The 24,259-nt window shown below is 46.8% G+C and overlaps 1 protein-coding gene across 6 annotated transcripts in view; it reads left to right on the top strand.

Annotated features, from left to right (window-relative positions):
• The first annotated feature begins 880 nt into the window (after positions 1-880).
• The window catches only part of LOC144888210 (sushi, von Willebrand factor type A, EGF and pentraxin domain-containing protein 1-like), a 106,171-nt gene continuing 82,792 nt past the window's right edge, over positions 881-24,259 (top strand). The window contains exons 1-2 of one of the 6 annotated variants that reach the window (XM_078781478.1): positions 881-1,112; positions 11,904-11,980. In XM_078781478.1, coding sequence (XP_078637604.1) covers positions 896-1,112; positions 11,904-11,980 — 294 coding nt within the window. In that variant the 5' untranslated portion in view covers positions 881-895. Of the gene's footprint in view, positions 1,124-4,197; positions 4,590-11,903; positions 11,981-24,259 lie in introns of those variants that run through there. The other 5 variants (XM_078781481.1, XM_078781477.1, XM_078781480.1 and 2 more) reach the window with 5 other exon arrangements.

Here is a 24,259-nt window from a genome sequence, read left to right as displayed (position 1 = left end):
GTTTAAGGCCACTCGAGGTGGGGGCTCCACAAAGGAAAGTATAGATATTAGACAGAAAGGAGGAATCTATTGAAATTCCTCTTCAATTGAGGTAGGTTAGGATAGAGGAGAAAGCAGAATGCAGGTAAACTGTTCCAGAGTGATGCCGTGTGGGGAGGAGGGGAGGGGGGTAATTGCAGAAAACACATAGTCTTACTCCTTGGGACAGATACAGTGTGCTAAAATAGGCCATCATTCTTAAAGGTGCTTGTTTTCTTGAGAGTATTGTAAATAAGAGTGCACACTTTCCAGTATTCAGTAAATGAAGCCATCACGGAGATATCTGCATTTGTCGTCAAATACGTCTTAACATTTTTCATTTATTTTCGACCTTCCTTGCACCAGTACTCTTAATTACAAATAGTGAGTTTCAAACTTTGCACAGTTAGATAGCAAATGATAAATAAAGCCTTTTTCAGTGAAAGGTAAATTGATGACCTTTGACCTACTGACCTAGTTTTTTGACCTAAAAAGTCAAAATTGAGCCAGGTAAACAAAAGATTCATTTTCAGCACCAAAAACAGTTCAGAAAAAGTTGTTTACCAGCTCTTCCATTAAAATGCTTCATACAGCTTAACTAGCCACATTTTTGGAATTTGGCACTTGTCCATTGTTGTTCTTTCCTAGTTTCCTTTTCGCAATTACATTTTTCAGCTTTTGTTGGAGCTCGAGCCAGAGTTGAAGTGCATTGAAGCTGTGAATTGTGGCCTGAGTTAAACTTAAGGGCTGTAGGAGAGATTAGAATGAAGGACAAGCATATCTCACCCAAGGTGAGCTGCTACCAGCTACCTGAAGCGAGTGTTTCTGGGATAAAAACCGACTACTACTATTATTATTATTCATTCCTCATGAAGTGATGAAAAAAGTTATTTTCTTGTCTCAATCAGGAGAAGTCTGCAGGCCTCCACCAGCATGGGTGGAAAATGGCAATCTGACGAACTGGAAGCGAGTGTTTCATCATGGTGAACGTGCACAATATGAATGCAAAGACGAGTACAAACTGATTGGAAGAAGAATTTGTGATATAATGGATCTTGGACGGATGAAGATACACATCCACAGGACCACATCTGGTGCAAACAAAGTAACTCTTCAGTGGAACCATGTTGTTTTTGTGAAGAGTGCTATGGTGTGAAGAGTGTAAAGGCATGATGGGCCAAATGGCGTCCTGTCTAATTTTTTATTTATAATAATAATAATTCATTTATTTTGTATAGCGCTTTTCAAGAAGCCCAAAGGCGCTTTGACAGAGTGGAAAACATAATGCATAACAATACATGAAAACAACAATTGCAAAAAGACAAGAATCAATAGGGAAATATTTAAAGCAAAAGGAGGGAGAAGGAGAGGAGATAGTCAGGGGTTAAATTCTGTGGGTTGAATGTTGAATGCAGTGTTGAACAGGTGGGTCTTTAGTGATGTGTTTAATGTGGTGAGTGAGGAGGAGTCTCTGATGGTGTGAGGTAGTGAGTTCCAGAGGGTGGGAGCAGCGATGGAGAAGGCCCTGTCCCCCCAGGATCTGAATTTGGTCCGGATGGAGAGGGTCAGGAGGTTGGTACCAGCAGAGCGGAGGTTGCGGGTGGGAGTGTGTCTGGAGAGGAGGTCAGCCCGTCTACTCACCCATTCCCGGACCCGTGACCACATCACCCCCGTCCTTTACAAGCTTCACTGGCTCCCCATCCCCCAGAGAATCCAGTACAAAATCCTCCTCTTGACATGCAAAGCCCTCCATAAACTGGCCCCATCATAAATGTAAAATTATTATTTGAAACTTTCAACAGAAAATGGCTGACATGGAAAATGTGATCCTGATTCCTAAGGTCGGAAAACAGATTGAAAGTGATAAAATACGCTTGAGTGTAAAGGTTTGGAAAAAGCAAGCCTTTAGGAATTGCACTTCAAGCCATTCCTTCCATTTCTGCTTTAGTGGGGCGCTATCATAAACACATTGTGCAATTTGTGATAAAAGTACAAAATTTGGCACAGAGATAGACCATGGATCATAATCTATCTATAATTCCAGTAATCTCTGTGTGTATGTGTGTGTGTATGTGTGTGTGTATGTGTGTGTGTATGTGTGTGTGTATGTGTGTCTGTGACCGCTGTTTCTCGACAACCACGGGTCCGATATACTTGAAACTTGCCAGGTATATTGCTGGGGACCCGAGGATGTGCCTTTTCAAGGTTTCATATTAATCGGAGAAGTAGTTACCGAGCTATGGCGATTTATTTACCAAACTCCGCAAGCCGTTCGCTTTGGACCAAACCATTTCATGTAAATAGAGGGGGGGGATTGTCACCGTACTCGCAAGCCGTTCGCTTTGGCTTTGCGAATGGACCAAACCATTTCATGTAAATAGAGGGGGGGGATGTAATTTTAGATATATATATAGTACGGGCATGCCCTAGTATATATAATACACATAGATAGAATAATATATATATATATATATATATATATATATATATATATATATATATATATATATATATATATATATATGGATGAGATCTGAATATTGGGGCATTGCAGATTTGGCCCCTGATGGCCATGGCAGCCATCTTACAAAATGGCTGCCAAGCGATTTGGTAACTGAGGAACTGCTTAATTCATAAGAAGTAGATGGTTTCAGTGAGGAAATTTGACAATTATATGGGAGGTAGGAGATTATTATTAATAATTGGTTATGAGCCATTGCACAATATGGGGTTATAAAATGGATATTTTGGTGACACAGTGGTGCAGAAATGTCATTTTCTGTGATTAAATAACCTTCTTTTATTGATAACATACCAAGACCATCAAGCCAGTCAGCTGACCTGTCCTGATTACAATGAAGAGCATATAATCAGATGAGGTGTATGAGAATTATCAAAGCAAGGTAAAATGAAACTAGGGGCTCTCAAGGCAATACCACGTTAACCATAAATAACACATCAGCAGCACAGCTACGCCCTCAGCTAAAAACATGATGACCTATAACCTGAAAAACATGACGTGCAAACATGTATTGCTGTAATCAGAATCGAGAGGGCTTCCATTCAACCAATCACGTGACCAGATTCTACGCTGGAACTAAATTTCAATATTTACCCTCACCAGAGGAGAGGGTTGTGGTGAAATTGTATCCAAGTTGCGACCCAGGTATCATTACCACTACTGACCACAACTTGGCCAATATAAGATCTTGACTCCGAAGAGTGAAGGGCACTCCTGAGACATTTATCATGCTTTATCCATGTGTATGCGTAGAATGGTAAGGGGAACCTCATTGCATATTGCTTGCTTATTTCCCTGAATGTCATACTCTTTCTTGCTCATATGATTGATGTATATTGATCTCATGATTGCCAATTCTCTTTTAGATATTGCTAGAGTTCGATTCTGATTAAACTCACCTTCGGAGACACTGTTGTAGATTGGATTATTTTACAACACTTAATCAGAATCGAATCTTCTACCTTCATTCAAGATCAACATGACCCACAAGCTTTTGCAACTGCCCACGTTCGGCGTGGACCCACAAACTGCGGAAGCTCCAAGTCAGCTCAAGCACTGGCTTAGTCTGCTGACCAGCTACCTGCAAGGGCATAACGACATCACAGACGAGGTGAAGCGCGCGGTGCTTAACTCTCATGTGACCCACGTCGTTCACGACTACATATCCCATTGTGAGACATTCGACCTCGCCATAGCAGAGCTGCGCACCATCTATATCAAGCCGCGGAATGTCATTCACACGCGATACCAGCTCGCCATGAAGAAGCAGGACGCATCGGAATCCCTCACTCATTTCGCCCAAGAATTACGTCACCTTGGCAAAGAATGTGCTCATGAGGTCAGATCCTATGAGCAAATGTGGACGATCTTATGCGCGATGCGTTCATTTCTGGACTTTACTCTTCAAGCATCCGGCAACGTCTGCTAGAAAAGCCGAACCTGATGCTGAAGCAGGCCCTCGATCAGGCTCTTGTGCTTCACGAAGCTCAGGCCCAATCAGAAGTATACGGTCGGCCCTACATTACAGCGGTGCTCGGAGTCCGATGTTGCTGCAGAGTGCACTGCTTCCGACTCACTGCCCAAGACGGGGGAGGCACTCAGAGCCGAAGGTACGAGTCTCGCAGTGACTACCTCGGCCGGGGGCAACGCTAAGTGCTTCTTCTGTGGCAATAGAAATCATCTCCGTACTGCGTGCCCGGCCCGCAAAGTGACTTGTCATACTTGCGGCCGGAAAGGCCATTTTGCAAAAGTATGTCGATCAGCGCGCGGGCGGCGTCCCCGACCAACATTGGCCGGCATCAACTCGACGTGTATGGCACGCGCAGTCGCGCACCACCCCTGGCTACCCTGACACAGCCCGGACCTCATGGGTTGTCCAGAGCCGTCATACCAGTCCTGATTGAGGGACAATCTGCAGGTGCTTTGGTCGACATAGAATCGACTGAGAGCTATGTCGATATGGGCCTCATCCGCCGTCACGGATGGCCGATCTTGGGAGGATCGCGCCGGATCTTCATGGCATCACAATCTTTATGGATGCGCACCAAGGGTGAATGCCGCGTAATGCTAGTAATTAATGGTACAATGTATACTGATGTTCGCCTAATGGTATTGCCCACCTTATGCGCCGAAGTTCTATTGGGGCATGATTTTCTCGAACGCCACAGCCGCTTAGAGATGACGTTTGGGGGAAATGCCACGCTCTCGGTCTGTACCCTGGCAGGGATGTTGATTGAACCGATGACCTTATTTCCGAATCTAACTATGGAATGCGCTCCGGTCGCGATCAAATCCCGGTGCTACTCCAGGGCTGATGCACAATTCATTTCAGAGGAGAATAGCAGACTCCTCCGCGAAGGCATAATAATCGAGCCCAGCCAATCCCCTTGGCGTGCGCAAGTTTTGGTCGTCCAGTCTGAAAATCATTGCAAGCGCATGGTAATTGATTATTCACAAACCATAAATAGATTTACGCACCTGGATGCCTACCCACTTCCGGGATTGGATTCTCTGGTTCGACAGGTCGCCCAATATTCCGTGTACAGCACTCTCGATCTTCGGAGTGCGTATCATCAAATTCCAATAGCGGAAGCCGATCAAATTTTTACAGGCTTTGAATCCGGACAGTGGCTGTATCAGTTCACGCGTTTGCCCTTCGGCATTACAAATGGAGTCACTTGCTTTCAAAGGGCCATTGACGACATAATTACCAAAGAACGATTAACAGACGTCGTCGTTTATTTGGATAATCTGACAGTTTGCGGCCATGATCAGGCTCACCATGATGCTAACTTGCAATGCTTTCTCCAGGTTGCACAAAAGTACAGTCTGACCCTTAACGAGGCTAAATGTCGCTATTCCTCCAGGACGATAGATCTCCTGGGGTACACCGTGACCCAAGGAACAATAACACCTGACAAGGAACGTCTGCGCCCTTTGCTCGACATGGTGCCACCGCATGATCGTGCTTCTTTGAAGCGTGCCCTCGGGCTGTTTGCACATTATTTGAGGTGGGTCAAAAATTACTCCAAGAAGCTCCATCCCCTCGTTGATTGCAAAACATTCCCTATGCCTCCCGCTGCCAAGGTCGCCTTCCAGGGACTGAAGTCAGACATAGCTGGTGCTGCTGTGTCTTCCATTGATGACAACATACCCTTTGTTCTTGAAAGTGACGTGTCGGATCACGCGATCGCTGCCGCACTCTCTCAAGGGGGGAAGCCTGTAGCCTTCTTCTCAAGGACGTTATCCTCCGCTGAGAGGCATCCCTCTTCTGTTGAGAAAGAAGCCTACGCAATTGTGGAGTCAATTCATCGGTGGAGACCGTATTTGCTAGGCAAACGTTTTGATGTCATCACCGATCAGCAAAGTGTTGCATTTATGTATGACACACGGCATGCCCAGCGCATTAAGAATGAGAAAATCACTTGCTGGCATATAGAGCTAGCTGATTACAGCCTCGGTATCACGTATCGACCAGGGCGGGAGAATCACGCAGCAGATGCTTTATCCCGACCAGGTGTTTGTGCGAGTTTAACCTCCTTCGAGGATTTACGCGTTCTTCATGACACCTTGTGTCACCCCGGGGTGACCGCCTAGCTCATTTCGTGCGTAGCCGTAATTTGCCCTACTTTGTTGAAGACGTTCGCCGTCTGTGCCGCACTTGCCCTGTTTGCGCTGAACTCAAACCCCGCTTCCATAAACCGAACATTGGGACGCTGATTCAAGCTACTAGGCCGTGGGACAGATTGGCAATGGACTTCAAAGGACCTCTACCAGCCTCCGGTACCTCTCGTTATCTCCTCACGATCATAGACGAATATTCCAGATTCCCTTTCGCCTTTCCATGCAGCGATATGTCAACGGCTACGGTTATCCGATGTTTGCAGCTTCTGTTCTCAATGTTCGGGAATCCGGGATATGTGCACACCGACAGAGGTGCCATGTTTTTGTCCCAGGACATGACGGCATTTCTGTTGCAGCGTAACATCGCATCTGGCGATACCACCCCGTACAGCCCGCACGCTAACGGTTGCGTGGAACGCTTTGATGGCACAATATGGAGGGCCATCACTTTTGGCCTCAAGACCCATGGTCTGCGACCGGACCAATGGATGGGGATGGTGCATGGGGCCCTACATTCGATCCGTTCACTCCTATGCACCGCTACGAACGAAATCCCTCACGATCGTTTATTGTGCTTCTCCTGCCGCACGGGTTCTGTCCGCCCTCTGCCTGGGTGGCTTGCCCAGCCCGGTCCGGCTTTTCTCAAATGGGCGGTGCGCACGAGTAAATATGACCCGCTCGTTGACAAGGTTCGTATCCTCCAAACTAATCCCGATCACGCTCGGGTCCAGCTGTCGGATGGACGCGAATCAACCGTGTCGGTCCGTCAACTCGCTCCCTGCGGGGATCTCGTTGGGACGGAACTCTGCTCGGGGAACCCGGTATTGGGGAACTCACCCTTGATTCCACCCTCTCGCTCGCCCGAGCCGCCAGGTATAGTCGTGCCGCCGTCGTCTCCGGAGATAGAGAGCACTCCTGACAGTGGCGATCTCGACGCTGCCACTGAAGGCCCCGATATATACCGAACGCGCACGGACAAGAGATCCGCCGCCCCGACCGTTTTGGCTGGTCGTGATGGGATGCCCGGAATTTGTGTACTCTTATGTAATAGGCTACCAATTGTAGTTATACTCTTACTGCTGCCTGGCTTGCTAGCGAGGTTTTAAACCCGGGGAGGAATGTGGTGAAATTGTACCCAAGTTGCGACCCAGGTGTCATTACCACTACTGACCACTACTTGGCCAATATAAGATTTGGCTCCGAAGAGTGAAGGGCACTCCTGAGACATTTATCATGCTTTATCCACGTGTATGCTTAGAATGGTAAGGTGAACCTCATTGCATATTGCTTGCTTATTTACCTGAATGTCATACTCTTTCTTGCTCATATGATTGACGTATATTGATCTCATGATTGCCAATTCTCTTTTAGATATTGCTAGAGTTCGATTCTGATTAAACTCACCTTCGGAGACACTGTTGTAGATCTGATTATTTTACAACAAGGGTATTGCATTTGAGTCCGTTTGTTTGTCTGCACAGAATAAGTATGCTTTTCTCTGCAACCGTTGGTCTGATTGGCAGGAAATTTTCACCATGGGTGCACCTCCTCCTGTAGAAAAAAAGAAGATAATTATGACTTCATTGAGACCTGATTGTCACGTGGTATGGGCGTCATCTTGGAAAAACCGAAAAACATTGCACCTCCATATCTCCAAAAGCGCTTCGTAGAAAAAACATTGAGACATGGATCATTGTAAAGAACTCTCCACGGGGAATAACATATCGTAATGATGATGTCATAGGTGCCTCCATTATGACATCATAATTCAACAAGTACAAAACTTCATCTGATCAAGATTTTAAAAACTTGAGCGTCGTCTAGGGATAAATTGGTGGACAAACAAAAATAATGACTTCATCGGTCACGTGGTTCGGCTGCCATATTTGTTTAAACACAAAACCCTTAAAAAAAACTCTTTCGCTGAAACGGCTAAACAGATCGAGGCAAACGATTATATGCATGATTGCATACCAATGACGAACAAAACGTTCTGCAACTATGATGTCATAGGACACATGGTTTGGCGGCTATGATTTTTTTTGAAGAATAAAACTTTAAAATGCCACTCCTCCAGAACGGCTGAACAGAAACTTCACACACATGTTCCCCATGCCTTGCGTATGCCATGCTATCCTTGAATAATCAATGTCACATGGTTTGGTGGCCATACTAGATTGAATGAAAATCTTTGAAAAATTACATTTCTTGAACCGCTTCATTGATCTAAGTGAAACTTCAAAGTAATGTAGTTGTTTTAAAGCGGAACACATGTTTTTAACATTTCAACATGATTGGTCTTACGTTATTATTTGAAGAAGAAGAAACTCGCATACATTATCTTCTCCAGCCATGTCAGTTTTCAATATATCTATTAGTTATGTAGGGTTTGAACTCGGTGGCATCCTGTCTATTAATTACGTAGTCTCTTAATTATGTACTATCAGAATGTACCTTTCGACCCTTTGGACTGCTGAGACCCCTTAGACCTTTGAATAACCTTTAAGACCCCTCAAGACCCTTAAGACCACCAAGACCCTGACATACTCTGAAGATCCTTAAATACCATGAAGAATCAGAGGACCCCAAGGACCCATAATATCCTGAGGACTCAGAAGACCCAAAAGACCGAGGACCCAAAAAGACACAAAAGACCCTGAAGAATCTGAAGACCCAAAAGTCCCCGAGGACTCAAGACACCCCAATGACGCAAAAGACCCAAAAGAGCCATGGGACCCTGATGACCCAAAATACGCCAAGGATGCAAAAACCCTGGGGACTCAAAAGAGTCCAAGGACAGCCTCATTAAAAAATATACATATACAATACTGAAATCAGTTTTACAAAGATGATGTCATGTGTCACGTGTGTCTGATGAAAGTGGGGTTATACAAAAGAATGGAAGAATGTACAAAAACACCCCACAAAATACACCTCACAAACACGTGTTGGCGAGGGTCTGCAATCTCTGCTTTCTCTTTCTTGTTTATTAGGTCATTAACTGTTGCTCCCGATCCAGATGAGCTTCAGGAGCCGTGGTACTATTTCAAAAATTCATCTTCAATCAATCTTCATTCTTGATTATGAATAAATTGGGAATTGTGTGCATGGAACCCGCATAAAACTCTTCCCCATTTGCCATACACAATTTGTACTTGCTGGCCCTTCCACCAACCACTCATGCGTTTGCATCCATAATTAATAAATAAGCACTTTTGAATGTTTTTTATAATTAAATTTTCACTTTAATTACGTGTTAAACAATCTGATTGTTTTGTGTGTTTGGTTGTTTATTTTTCTGTTTTCTTCTTTAGTTGGTTGGAATGGAGATAAGGTTGATGGACAGGCTTGGTGAAGCTGATGTGTTATTTCCTACATTTTTACTTCCTACAATAACGATCCCTGAATGCAGGTTTTTAATTACTTATCCAAATGTGAACGTTTTTGAGTGGAACTCAGCCACACACACACACACACATATATATATATATATATATATATATATATATATATATATATATATATATATATATACATACATATACATATATATATATATATATATATATATATACATACATACATACATATATATATATATATATATATATATATATATATATATATATATATATATATATATATATATATAGCTTTTGTGTGTAGCCTATGGCTGCTGGTTGCATCATTTCTGGGGGCATGGCTGTGCCGTTGATACAGTGCCTTCCATTACTAGTCCACCAGGTCATTTTGCCGAGCTCGGAAGGATGACAGGCTGAGTCAACCCACCTAGTGTTAATTCAACAGTAGACAGGGGCTCAAACTCAGGACCCTAAGATCTCAAGCCAGCCACCTTAACCATTAAGCCAACAACAGGCTTGCCACAGATATTAAAGGGCACAAGGATTAATAGAGGTCCTCAAAACTAAAATTATTATGAAAAAATCAATTTCCTCATTTATTCAACTACCCACTCACTGCAGGAGAGTCATATTATTATCCTTATTATTATTGCCAATTAATATTACTATTACTTATGTTAGTTCAGGTCATTGAAAAGACCAGACCATGCCTCACCATTCTAACTTCCCTATAATAAAATGTACTTCCGTGAGGGTGTCAGAGGGGTGAGGGGAGGCAATATCGCAAGTCACAAAACCCCTTGGGGAGTGGGGATATTGTTTCGTAAAATCATTAATATTACGCTATTATTATAGGTATTGTTATTACTTTTGTAATGAGAAGCGGCTTTGGAAAAACGCCACGAAAAACTCCTTGGAAGAACTCCATGGAACCGGCAGGGGAAGGGTCGTGTTATTAACCCTGGTGGGGTTTAAAAAAAAAAAAGTTTTTTGTATACAAGATTGAGGCTCGTGTAAGAGCTAACATTAATCACAAAAGGACAAACTGACACATAAAACATATGATAAAGGGAGCGGAAGACAAGATGGGGAGAGACGGGGAAGCACACAAGTACATTTGAGAGCAGGGACATTGGGAGATCTGTGGGAGGGAGAGGGCTTGGGGGGGAGGAGGAGTGAGAAGGGGTGGTGGGGGGTGGTGGGAGTGGTATAAAACACATGGACACTGCTAGGACTTCCAGGAAAGAAGTTGATATTTAAAAAAAGTGTATCTGGCGTGAATTAACGGGGGTAGAAAAGATCAAGGTTTTGGATGGGGTAAGATAAGAGATGGTGGTGAACAGCTGTTTTAAAGACCTGGAGGGAGGAGCGCGATTGAAGAGAGTGGGGGAGTTTGTTCCAGAGGCGGGAGAAAAGAGGAATGAAAGAGTGGAAGTGAATAGAGAGTCTTGATTTTGGCAGTTTAACCATAAGAGGGTTGCTGGCAGATCTTGTGCGACCTGTAGGAATATTTGGGGGACAGAGCACAGATGGAGCAGGGGGTGCAAGGCTGAAGAGGAGTCCGTAGAAGACAGAAAGACCACCTGCCTGCCTGCGGTGAGTGAGTGAAAGGCCCTCGGAGTTAGATTCATTGCGGGAGATTTCAATGATTCTGAAAGCTTTGGTTTCAACAGCCAAAAGGGGGGTATATAGACAACAGTGAGGTTGTGAGGGAGGAGCACCGGCCCAGAGGGGTGTATATAGACAATATATAGTATATAGACTACAGTAGATCTACAATCAGGTGTGATCGTCGATGTGATTGACTGAATCCAGATTCCTCCAAATTTATTTCAGTTTAGTGTTCAACAGCATTAGTGACTGTTTTAAAAGGTAATCATAGATGTTTGTGGTTTATAATATTTTTACTTCTGGTGGGGGTGCTCCAACAAAAACAGCACAATAAGCTATTTATACACGTTAATACGGCGTTTGTTCAAGGAGGAAAAACCCCATGGGGGAGGTGGGATATTAATAGTATTAATATTGCTTTGTAATAACATTAATATAATGCTATTATCATTAGTTTTGTTATTAGAAGTGGCCTTGGGAAAACACCACAATAAAGCTATCTTAACATGGATGTACACCTCAACACGCATCTCCATTGGCGAGGAAAACCCCCTAAGGAAGGGGGTTAAAATGAATGCGCTACAACCTTCATTGTGTGACCCTTAGTCCTCCCATCAAAGTTGGTTGAGATTGGATAAATAACGACCGAATGTATCGTAGTCAAATATCGTCAGATAGACAGCCAGACAGACACCAAATTGCGTATTTTAGTATGATGGCATTCTCCCTCTTTGTTCACCTTTTCTTCCCTGTCTTCCTTCTTGTAGTAACATGTCATGTGACAAGAAATAACCTGGCTGAAAGAAACCTGAAGAAACCATTGTCGTTTGGAAAGAAAGCAAAGGTAGGACTTGTTTGATGGACCTGGTACTGTCGTCCAACCGTGCTGAGTGGTCCGTGACATCGAAACTTTTCCCCAAAGTACAAGTGTCGGGAATCGAACCAGGTTCCACTACAAATCAAAGAGTAACAGGCGTTTATTGAAAGACCAATACACAGCTGTGGAGAGAGAGATCAAAGGAAATCAGAGCTCAAATGAGCAGAGAGGATCCAAGACACTCTCTGAAAGTAACTCGGCAAAGGCGTTTCTTATATACATTTCAAAGTAAGACAGCAATCTCCGCTAAATCTGCAAGCTAAGCAGTCTTAGACAAAGAGTGGGAAAGCTGACCACTAGCCCCTACCCTGGTCCTATCCTGTTGGAGTGCTGAGCCAAGGGAAAGAGTGTAGGAGACGAGCACATTCTGTTATTGCAACATTCCTTAAGTTCTTATCTCCCCTTGCAGAGTTCTTACAAGGACACAGGGATTGTGAAAGTTGTTTTTCCTTCAAGCGCAGCTTGACAAAAGTTTGAACTCTACAAATGTAACTATCAGCATTTTAAAAGCCTTCACTGAGTTTGGCTGTAAAAGCAAATCATGTAATTCAATGCTTTTCTGAAGCATTAGCATAAATGAACTCTATTTGAGCACAAATAAACTTAGCTGTTAAAGCAAACTGCAATTAGACAAGTCAAGCAAAGCACAATTAAATGTATGATCCCCACACCTCCCCTCTTTTGTCTCTACGAGACAACGTATCAAAGAGACAATGCCCCAGCGGGCTTTATTAAGCAGGTAAGAATAGTGTTGCAAGTGTGTCCTTCCAAGCGCATTCCACGTGCCCATAGTGCCACGCATGCACACTTGAAAGGCAGGTTGTGCGGCCGCGCGTGTGTTAGAAAATGGAAGTCCATTAATGTTTCGGATCTGCAACAAAGACGCCTGGTCCGATGAGGATGTGCTCCACAAAGGGCCCGTCACCTCCCCTGCGGAACTGGCTCCCCCCACCTCGCACAAACACGGTCCTTGCAGATCTTTGAAGTTAATCGAGGTCCATGCTCATAAGAGCCCGCACATGTTGTTGTTCTGGGGAATACATAACATCGTCAATATCTTGTATCATCTGCTCCTGTTGAGAGTACAGAGCATGGCAATTCAAGGAAAAGAGAGAAACTTCCTGTGTGTCAGTCATCCATGGACGTGTGCTCAGAGGGATTCGGAGTATCAGGTCTTTTGGCGGCCAGACCCAAAGCTATGTCGACAGGAGTTAGACAGCTGTGAGCCTGTAATACATAAGAAACATTAGACAATTCCCGCAGGGGATTTACAAAGTCATCACAATCTTCAGACGCAACGAACACATCAGCATCATCCATGGGTTCATTCGGGTTGACGGCCAAGGATTCGTTCGGTTCCGCGGATAAGGCCTCGTCCGGATCAACGGCCGAGGACTCGTTCAGATCAGCGGCCAAGACCATGGTATTTGCCGGCGCTTTCTTTGACATCCATCCTGTAAAGTATTTTCTTACGCATAGAAGCACATAGGCTTTCATTAGTGCCCCCCAAATTATTACCCCAATTACCACCGCAAGTGCGGACAACAACCACTTAACTATCGTGCCTGTCCATCCTGTAAACCAATTGGTAAGCCAGTCAGCATTCAAAGAGTTTTCGCGCGAGATTCAATCAATAGGCAATGCATGACTGGTCTTTCTTAATCGTACTATTGCGGCTGACACCCCTTCGGATGGATCTGGTATATACGTGCAACATTTTCCTTCTACTACCCCGCATACTCCTCCTTTTTCTGCCAGTAGCATATCCAAAGCCACCCAATTCTGCATTACCATTGTGCGCATATGAACTACTGTATCTAATAATTCATTATGGGCTGTGGCGAGTGTGGCAGTGTCGTTAGCTACCTTTTCCAAAGCTAAAGCCATCTTATCTATCCAGAAGCTATTCATGACCGTGCCTGCTCCTGGGAAAAAGAAACACAGCGCCTTTTCCTATCCCGCTCCATGTAATGTCGTGGTCCCGTCTTCGTTCCACACTGCTCTCTTATATCGCATATTCAACGGCCTTGAATCTAGATTATCCAGTATCTCGACATCGGGAAGAACTGAGCCGAGATAACATGTGCCCCCTCCCCACCCCCCAATTATTTGGTAAATAGGGGTATGCCTTATCGTCGCATATTAACATCATACCATGGGGTGGGATCAGGTGGGTGGATAAACACTGAATTCCCGTTGTCACCCCATTGATCCTACTAACCCCCCTAGAGAATGTTATAGCTGTTATATTGTGGATGTGTTTATCTCGCAATGCTATTGATAGTGTAATCCCGTTTTCCCCTTTTCCCAACTTCCCTGGGAGGAGAGGAGAGTTAGCCTGGTGTTGGCTTAGCGGTTAGGGTGCCGGCTTGGGATCCTGGGTTCGAATCCTGGTCGATCGCTGAATTAATGCCAGGGGGGTTGACTCAGCCTGTCATCCTTCCGAGGTCGGAAAATTGAGTACCAGTTCACTGGTATTTCCCAGTGTGTCGCAAGAGGCGACGAACAGGGTTGATGGCAGGAAGGGCATCCGGCTGTAAAACATTGCTTCAAAAAAGGGACCATGGTGCCCAAAAAATGCCAACCCCTGCTCTGCGGGGAAAAATGGCCTCTAAAGGTGGTTCTTCCTGGGAGAGTGTATGCACATTCTGATTTCCCCATACGCAAGTGGCCGGAGCCCTGGAGGCAGACCACCCCTTTCTTTGGTTTAACCCAGACGGGGAGGCCTATCAGTCACATGAGCAGCCACCGAAGGCCGAAAATTAAATGGCCGATTCCACCCCTGGTCGTTGTTAACACCCTCTCTTTCTAAAGTGGTAACCAAACATGGGGAATCGATGGGCTGGGAGCAGAGATAATTGAGAGACAAGAGTAAAACTATCATTTGTATCCCAGCATTGCCAGTCTGGGGAAATTTCATGCATGACCAGCACTGAGTCCTGTTTTGAATTGTCGCCAGCCTCTCTTGCTAATTTCCAATGTGTGTTCTCCTCGTTTCTCATTTGAGCTTTATCCCGGGGGTATGGTCTAAGTATGATTTCGAAGTTTGCTTTTAATGGGCCATCTATCATTCCCCTTTTCAACCATCCTTTACACCTAAGCTTCATTAACATGCCTTGTTCCAAGTGTGTGCGCATCCGTATCCTGAAATTGGGTGACCCCCATTTGTATCCTGGCTGTTCCTCCACCTGGAGAGTGGTTACTCCTCAATATGATTGCACACGAACCTTTTTCAATACCTGTTTAAACCTACTACCATTCAAGGACGCTTCCCAAATTATGGTTCTCCACACACTATTATGGCCCCATTTGGATATTTCACGGAAACATGGTAGTGATATTTCCTGGTGCAGCGCTACACTGAGTTGTTGTGGCAACAATCTTTCCCAGACTCCCCCCCTTTCGGTGCTACTAATGAATGATCCGTCGCCGCTGATGCATGTTACTGTTGTTATCAGGAGCACAAGTCCTGTGGCTAACAACGTCATTACTGTGTTGTGGTGTCTGGTGCTTGGATTTTTTTTTTTTTTTTTTTTTTTGTATACTGAATCGAGGCTCGTGAAAGAGCTAACATTTACTTCACAAACAAATCGACCAGACAAACAAAATACACAAAAAGAGGGAGCGGAAGACAAGATGGGGAGAAAAGGGGAAGCACACAAACACAACATCCGAGAGCAGGGAGATGTGTGGAAGGGAGAGGGCCCGGGGGGAGGAGGCATGGGAAGGGCGGGGGGGGGGAGGGAGAAGTATAAAGCACAAGGACACCAAGGACTTCCAGGACAGAAGTTGGTATTTCAAAAAGGGGAATTGGGGTGAAATTAGCAGGGGTAGAAAAGATCAAGGTTTTGGATGGGGGAAGATAAGAGATGGTGGTGAACAGCTGTTTTAAAGACTTGGAGGGTGGAGTGGGATTGAAGAGAGTGAAGGAGTTTGTTCCAGAGGCGGGAGAAAAGAGGAATGAAGGAGTGAAGGTGAGCAGAGAGTCTTGATTTTGGAAGTTTAACCAAAAGAGGGCTGCAGGCAGATCTTGTGCGACCTGTAGGAATATTTGCGGGACAGAGCCCAGAGAGAGCTGGGGGGGCAAGGCCAGAGAGGAGTCGGTAGAAGACGGAAAGACCACCAACCTGCCTGCGGTGAGTGAGTGAGAGGCCCTTGGAGTTAGCTTCATCGCGGGAGATTCCAATGATTCTGAATGCTTTGGTTTCAACAGCGCGAAGGCGAGCTAGGTGTGAGGCAGGAGCACCAGCCCAGAGGGGAGAGCAGTATTCCATTGAGCTGCGGATGAAAGCCTTGTATGTGGTGAGGAGCTCAGGTGTGCCTAGGAAGGACTTCGCACGACGGAGGATGCCCAGTCGGCGACTGGCTTTGGAGGCCAGGTTTGAAATGTGGTTTTTCCAGGAAAGATCATGGCAGATAGTGAGACCCAAAAGCTTGAGTGACAGAACCTCTTGGAGAGGATTATTCAGAAAGTGGATGGGAGGGTTGTCCAGTCGGTCTTTTCGGAGAGACATCGTAAGAGTGTGAGATTTGTCAGGATTGAAAGACATGTTCCACTTGTTTGCCCAGTCTGTGATTTTGTCAAGGTCTGCAGAGAGTGAGGAGGCTGCAGACTGCCGATCTGAGGGATGAAGAATGGAGCGACAGAGAGTAGAGTCGTCAGCAAAGAGATAGAGAGGATTTTCAAGAGAGTCAGAGAGATCATTGATGAAGATCAGAAAAAGCACAGGGCCCAGAACACTGCCTTGGGGAACTCCAGCCTGAACAGGAAGAGGAGATGAGAGAAACCCATTCAGGGCCACACGTTGACTACGACTAGAGAGGAAGTCCACCAGCCATGCGTGGAGATTTCCATGGATACCAAAAGAGGAGAGTTTGGTGAGCAGAGCGGGGTGCCAGACTGTATCGAAGGCACGTGATATGTCAAGGGAGACTGCTCTAATTTCCTGTTTGGCATTGAGGACCTCCATCCATTGTTGAGAAAGCAGAAGCAGCATGTCCAGAGTGGAGTGTCCAGGTCTGAAACCAAATTGATGATCAGAGATCAAGCCATTGGAGAAGAGGAAAGATTTCATATCTGAAGCAATGATGGATTCCATGACTTTGCTGATAATTGGGAGAAGGCTGATTGGTCTGTAGTTGCTGGGATCTGTTTTTGCACCTTTTTTGTGCAAAGCGGTGATGTTGGCAGATTTCCAAGCAGATGGAAGAAATGGCCAAGGATGGCCAACTTACAGTGCGTGGCGTGGATCCAGGAGGGCTTACCCTCGCAAAAGACTGCGGTTGGTGTCGTCAGCAATACCTGGAATGGTCCCGTCCACCGTGGTTCCAGTGCGCTCTTGCGAGTGAAATGCTTTACGAGCACCTGGTCTCCGGCTTGGAAGGAGTGGATGGCGTGGCCTGTTGGTTCAGGCAACACATCTCGTACTCGTGCGTGAATGCTGCGCGCCACATTAGGACAATCCTATGCAAAACTTGAAAAGCATGTCATCCATCACAGGCAGATCAAGTTTGGACATGTCCACTGGGGCCGAAACAGGCAAACTCATAGGCCGCCCCATTAACACCTCGTGGGGGGAAGACCCGTGGTGCAACTAGGGGTGGATCGAGTGCTCATCAATGCAAGTTGGAGCGCTTCCGGCCACTTCAGACCTGTGTTCGCACAGATCTTTGCTAGCTTGAGTTTCAGAGTCCCGTTTGTGCGTTCTACCAGCCCTGCCGATTGCGGATGGTATACACAATGGAAGGATTGTTTTACACCCAACGCCTTTAATTACATCTCCCGTGAAGTGGCCACCCTGTTCTGAGGATATATTTTGTGGAATTCAAAATTGGCACATGAGATCCCGCACGAGGCGCTTAACTACTGTCGGGGCGTCTGACTTGACGCATGGACAGGCCTCGACCCATTTTGTAAACATGTCCACGATTACCAGAATGTAACTGAACGACATACATGGCTGTATATTTATGAAATCGAACTGGATGTGGGCGAACGGCCCCCAGGGTTGAGGGTGGCCCGCATTATGTGGGTGTCTTGGTGGTGCCCCCCCCCCCCATTGTGTTGTTGACAAACCGTGCATGACCGACATACGTCCAATGCAATGCGCGACAATCCCGGTGCCGCCCAAGTGTCTCTTACCTGCTCCATCACCCCCCCTCTTGCACACATGGCCATTTTGGTGTGCCATGCGTGCAAGCCAGGGCAGTAATTTCTTAGGTGCTATTGGTTTCCCGTCGAGGGTCCAGATCTCACCTGGCCTGGGTCACGCTGCAGCCCCTTTTTATCCAGTCGTCGTGTTCGGTTGCTGTTGCTGCGTTTTGCAGCCTCAAAACGTCGTCGTTAGTTGGTGTGGTGTCTGGCCCTGAGGCCAGTACCTTGGCAGTCTGTGCAAGCGCCCCTTTAGCCCGTGTAACCACTGGCATGTTTCAGCCTATATGATGGTCGGCCGCCTTTCCTGCTGCCGCATCCGCCCTGGCGTTGCCCCGGGCAACGTCAGTGTCCGTTTTTTGGTGGCCACGGCATTTAACCACCGCGATAGCGCGTGGAAGTAAAATGCTTTGGAGTAACTCTTCGACCAAATCACCATTCTTTATTACCGAACCTGCAGATGTGAGGAAGCCTCGCATCTTCCAGATCGCTCCTTTGTTGTGAACCACCCTGTGAGCGTAAGCTGAATCCGTGTAAATGGTGACAGCAAGGCCTGCAGCCAGGGTACATGCTCTAGCTAGGGCGCATAGCTCCGCCTGCTGGGCCGAAAAGGTAGGTGAAAGGCGTCCGCTTTCCACTGTCTCGTTACCAGTGCACACCGCGTACCCGGACAGCAGAGAGCCATCCCATGCACGCTTAGCTGATCCGTCGACATAAAACACACAATCGGGGTTATCAAGGGGAGTGTCCTTCAAGTCCGGGCGCACTGCAGAAACCTGCTGCACTACCTCGATGCACACATGGGGGTCACCCTCCTCTGGTGTGGGCATCAGTGAAGCTGGATTGAGTGTAGTGCAACGCTCAATAGTAATGTTTGCCGCGGTAATCAGTGCGGTTTCGTATTGCATTAATCTAGTGGATGACAAGTGTTGGGATTTTCGCTGTAGTAATAATGAAGTGACGCAGTGTGGCACCCGTAATGTTACCGGGTGTCCCATGACAATGTCCGCTGTTCTTTCCACTGCGTATCTAGCCGCTGCTACAGCTTGCAGGCACACCGGAAGCCATTGCTCGACCGGGTTTAGCTTTTTGTTCAAATAGGCTACGGGGCGCTCCTTCTCCCCATGAGTCTGAGTCAATACAGATTGGGCAAAACCCCCCACCGCGTGAGTGTAAAGGGTGAATGGCTTCGCGTAATTGGGGAGCCCTAAAGTGGGTGCCGTAGCCAATGCTCGTTTCATGCCCTCGAAACAGCGTATCATGTCATCCGACCACACTATTTTGTTTGGGGCCTCCAGTTTGGTGGCCTCGTATAGTGGTTTAGCGAGTAGCACATAGTCGATTATCCAAGTGCGGCAGTAACCCATCATACCTTAGGAAACGCAGCATTTCCCATTGCGTGCGCGGCCGTGGCACTTCCGTGACAGCGGTCACTCGCTGAGCGTCCAGTCCTCGTTTGCCGTGCGAGATGGCATGGCCCAAATACGTTACGACCTGTTGAACAAATTGAAGCTTTTCTAATCCCACCTTGTAGCCCTTGGCCGCCAGGGCTTTTAGCAAGGCCACAGAGTCCTCCTCGCAGGCTTCTTTGGAGGGGGAACAAATCAACAAATCATCAATGTACTGCAACAACACTGATCCCCCTTTCAGTTCCACGTCCTCCAGGGCTCGATGCAATGCCCGGTAGAATAGGGTGGGGCTGTCAGCAAACCTTGGGGTAACACAGTCCAAGTGTACTGGCGACCCCTGCAGGTGAAGGCAAACAAATGCTGTGAATCAGATGCAATAGGTACAGAGAAAAAGGCAGAACACAAATCAATGACAGTAAAATGTGTCGCGTCCGGTGGGATAGATGTCATGAGGGCCTCCGCGTTTGGCACTACCGGGTGTATGCCTTGTATCATTTTGTTCACCTCCCTCAGATCCTGTACAAATCTCCATTTGTTTTTCTTCAGTTTCTTTACCGGCAGTATAGGCGTGTTGCAATGGCTGTTGGTTTCCACAATTATTTTCTGTTTTATCAGGGATTGGATTACTAGTGCAATACCCACATTGGCCTCATGTCGTAATTTATACTGCCTCACGTTTGGGAGGGGCACCCCAGGTTTCACTGGTATTACCAAAGGTTCAGCATCGCAAATTCGACCGACGTCGTTATCATGTTTAGTCCATAAATCGGCCTGAACATCCTTCAAAATGTCGTCGGATTCCCCCGGGGTCTTGGGTACCTCCCTCACAACATGGGAGCCCTTAGGGGGCAGGTCTACTTCTTCGAATCCCCCTTTTTCCACTTGTAGCGGGCTGTCAATAACAAACCCTTCTCCTTTCCAAGCGTTCTTACTGTCCAGTGGCCCACCAGCCGAGAGGCGACGATCGGGGCCCGTCGTAAGCGTCCCATCATCCAGCCTACACTTTCCAGTGGCCACCCTTGGGCAGTGGTGACGGTGACATGAGCCTCTACTTCTTCGGGGTATCGGGACAGCGCACGCTGTTCTGGTGTTAAGCTTACCTCAATCCCCACCCCCTCGCGGCCAATCCACACTCACGATAAATGTACGTTTGAGGTTTTACCCAGCGTTCCCTTAACCCGCTCCCGATATTCCTTGTCATCTCCCTTAGCGTCATAGTAGGCCGTACAGTGGGGTGGGTCGTATCTTATGTCCGTTGTGATTAGGTTCACCTGTAACCAATTTCGCAGTTCCTCGCCTCCAGAACACAGCGTATCAATTATTTCTCCCAAATTTGTCAAAGCCCCTTCGCCTAGCCTCCACCAATACACGGTAGGGCCAGTGCGAGACAATACCGCCATCAGCAGGTCGCGTTTAGATTCTGCAACATCTATGAAAACCCCCTGCTCTGTACATGAAATTTGGCAGCCCAAATGATGAAATAAATCCCGTCCTAACAAGTTAGTTGGGGCGGTGATAGTCATTAAGAAAGCATGCTTAGCTTCTAACAGGCCGCATACCACTCTCACCTCTCACCTCTTCTGAAATAGGAAGCGCTTTGGGTAAACCCGAGACGCCCATAATTTGAACATTCTTATGTGTGGGGCGCAAGGATGGTAATTGCCCCTCATTAATAGTACTGCGGGTCACTTCCGTATCTACGAGAAATTATATTTGTTGTCCGTCCACATCCAGAGTTAAGATCGGCTCCTCTGTAGGTGTCATAGTCAAAAGGGGACATTCGTTAGGCGACCCGCTCTCGTCCCGTCAATAGGCTGCTCGGTTGCCCTGTGGTGGGGGTCCACGGGGCCCCTTGCGGAACTTACGGCAATCGCGTTTCCAATGTCCCATCTGTCCATAGAGGAGGCACGCCCCTTTCGGAATCGGTGGAGCCGAGGGTGTGGGGTGTTCGCCGTTGTTACGTGGACCCTGTCGTCTCGGTCATCTAGCTGACTGCTGGTTCGGTTGTGCCCATTGTAGCGGCCAGGTCCCATTTGGGTCCCAGTTTGGGGGGAAGGGCCCCTTTGTCCGTATATTGACTTGTCTATTATTGTTGTCGTCCAGGTCATTTTCCTCATCATAGCCCCATTCCTATTTGATACCTACCCTGGCGCTCCAATTCTGGGCATGCCACAGTCTCGATTTCCCCCTTTATGATTGAATTGGGCCCGTCGATCTTGTACCAACATTTGTAGTATGTCCTCCTTTATATCAGCTTTCTTCTCATCACAGTCGCTACACTGATCGGCAGCTTCACATAATTCGTTGGTTGGGACATTCCTCCACCCAAGTTTGACTAGTTGGATGCGCTTCTTTATTGCGGGCCTCATTCCTTCTACTAGGAAGTTGTTCAGGACAGGCGTGGGTACATCCACTGCCTGGGGAAACCCTCCCAATTTTACCAATGCTCTCTCCAATCTTTCTCTCCAGTCCGCCGCCGCTTCGTCTTGCTTTTGTTTTAGGGCATATATTCTGTTCCAATCGGGCCCTGCGGCTGGCATTAAAGCGGCTCGTACCCCGGCCATCAGCCGGGTTACCCGAGTAGTCCATGCTGCCTCATCTAGGGCTGGGTTTGGTTCCTCATTTGGCCACTCTCCATGTGCTTTCGCATGTTCCCACACCCGCGAGGGCAGTATAGCTTTTCCCATATGGCAGACGTCCCGCCAATCCGCATCCAAATTTCGTATCCACATTAGCATGAACTCGGGCACCTGATGAGGCTGGTCTTTTATCAGGGTTTTTACTCGTTCTTCCATAGTATTCAAATCGGATTCCCTCCAAGGTACTCTAACCGTAACAGGTCGTTCATTCCCAGCCTCTCCCCGTACGCTAATGGTTTTAACAGGGAACATTCCGGTCAAAGTCTGTGGGATCTCATTCTCAGTAAGCCCTGCCAGTGAGGGGTATAGTCCTTCCGGCCCTATCGGTGGCGGGAACACTGGAATGTCTGTTCCCTCATCTCCCCCATTCGCCCCTTGTCCTCTGAACGGGTTACCCGGGCTAAGGTAGTCCTGGGGAACGGCTGGTCGGATTCCCTGGGGGTCTAACGCCTGGGGTAAAAGGGGTGGGGGCAGGGAGGGTGGTGCCTTGAACCCGGGGACAGGGTTCAGGTCTTGGAAGGGTGGGGGTCTGGTAACTGCCTCCCTTGCCACGGGGTTTTTACCCTGAACCAGCGGCATCAGTCGCTGGTTCGCCTGCTTAACTATTTCCCTAATCGTTTTCTCCTGTACTTTATCCGCTTGCTTCCTCTCTCCTTGTAGCTTCGATACTTATCCTGCCAGGCTAGCCTGTATTGATGCTGCCTGCCTCTTCATCGCTTCCTCCTTCCACCACCCATACACTTTCCAATAGTCGGGCAGGAAATGTCTCCTCTCCTTCTCTAGCTTATCTCGAGCTCCATACAGTGCTTCTAATTTCTCGAGTGCAAATGACCCTTCCTCCGGCCATGGTTCACTTAGGTCCTTTGTTAGCTAAGCCCATGCTTTCCCTGGCCTTACAGTGGCATAATGATGCTTTTTATACATAAAATATGCCGAGGTCTTTCTGAGGGGCTCCCCCTCCTTTCCTGGTTTGTTCCCCATTCTTTTGTTCTAGGCTTTCCTTTCCTGGGAAGTTCTTGGCTTACCGGCATTGCCCTGCGGTCGCCTAGCCTCACTTTTCTCCCTCTCCTTTGCTAATCGTAACCTTACCCTTGATAGATCAATAAATCACCCGTCACTCGAGGGCAAAATGGCCCGTACTTACAGTACTTACAATTTGTTCGTGATACAAGCACGGACGGCACAGGGGGAATAGACCAAACCCAGGGAGAAGCGCGGAGCACAATTTGGAACAACTCTCGCACAAGGGCTCACCTTAATAAAATCAAGTGCCAGCCGGCCTCTCCTCTCAGGTCTCCAACCAGGGTCTGTTCCTCCCTTGCCTCGCTGCTGTATTGTATCCCACCGCTGCCACCAGAATGTTGGGAATCGAACCAGGTTCCTCTACAAATCAAAGGGTAACAGGCGTTTATTGAAAGACCAATACACAGCTGTGGAGAGAGAGATCAAAGGAAATCAGAGCCCAAATGAGCAGAGAGGATCCAAGACACTCTCTGAAAGTAACTCGGCAAAGGCGTTTCTTATATACATTTCAAAGTAAGATAGCAATCTCCGTTAAATCTGCAAGCTAAGCAGTCTTAGACAAAGAGGGGAAAAGCTGACCACTAGCCCCTACCCTGGTCCTATCCTGTTGGAGTGCTGAGCCAAGGGAAAGAGTGTGGGGGACGAGCACATTCTTTTATTGCAACATTCCTTAAGTTATTATCTCCCCTTGCAGAGTTCTTACAAGGTCACAGGGATTGTGAAAGTTGTTTTTCCTTCAAGCGCAGCTTGACTAAAGTTTGAACTCTACAAATGTAACTATCAGCATTTTAAAAGCCTTCACTGAGTTTGGCTGTAAAAGCAAATCATGTAATTCAATGCTTTTCTGAAGCATTAGCATAAATGAACTCTAGCTGAGCACAAATAAACTTAGCTGTTAAAGCAAACTGTAATTAGACAAGTCAAGCAAAGCACAATTAAATGTATGATCCTCACACAAGTACAATCCAGATGGAAACGTTTTATTGAAAAAGGAACCAACAAAATTCCACTTTCCCCACTCCCC

This window comes from Myxine glutinosa, chromosome 7, assembly GCF_964187855.1.
Source record: "Myxine glutinosa chromosome 7, kmMyxGlut1.1, whole genome shotgun sequence".
NCBI lineage: Eukaryota > Metazoa > Chordata > Myxini > Myxiniformes > Myxinidae > Myxine > Myxine glutinosa.
This window is presented reverse-complemented; position numbering and strand designations above follow the sequence as displayed.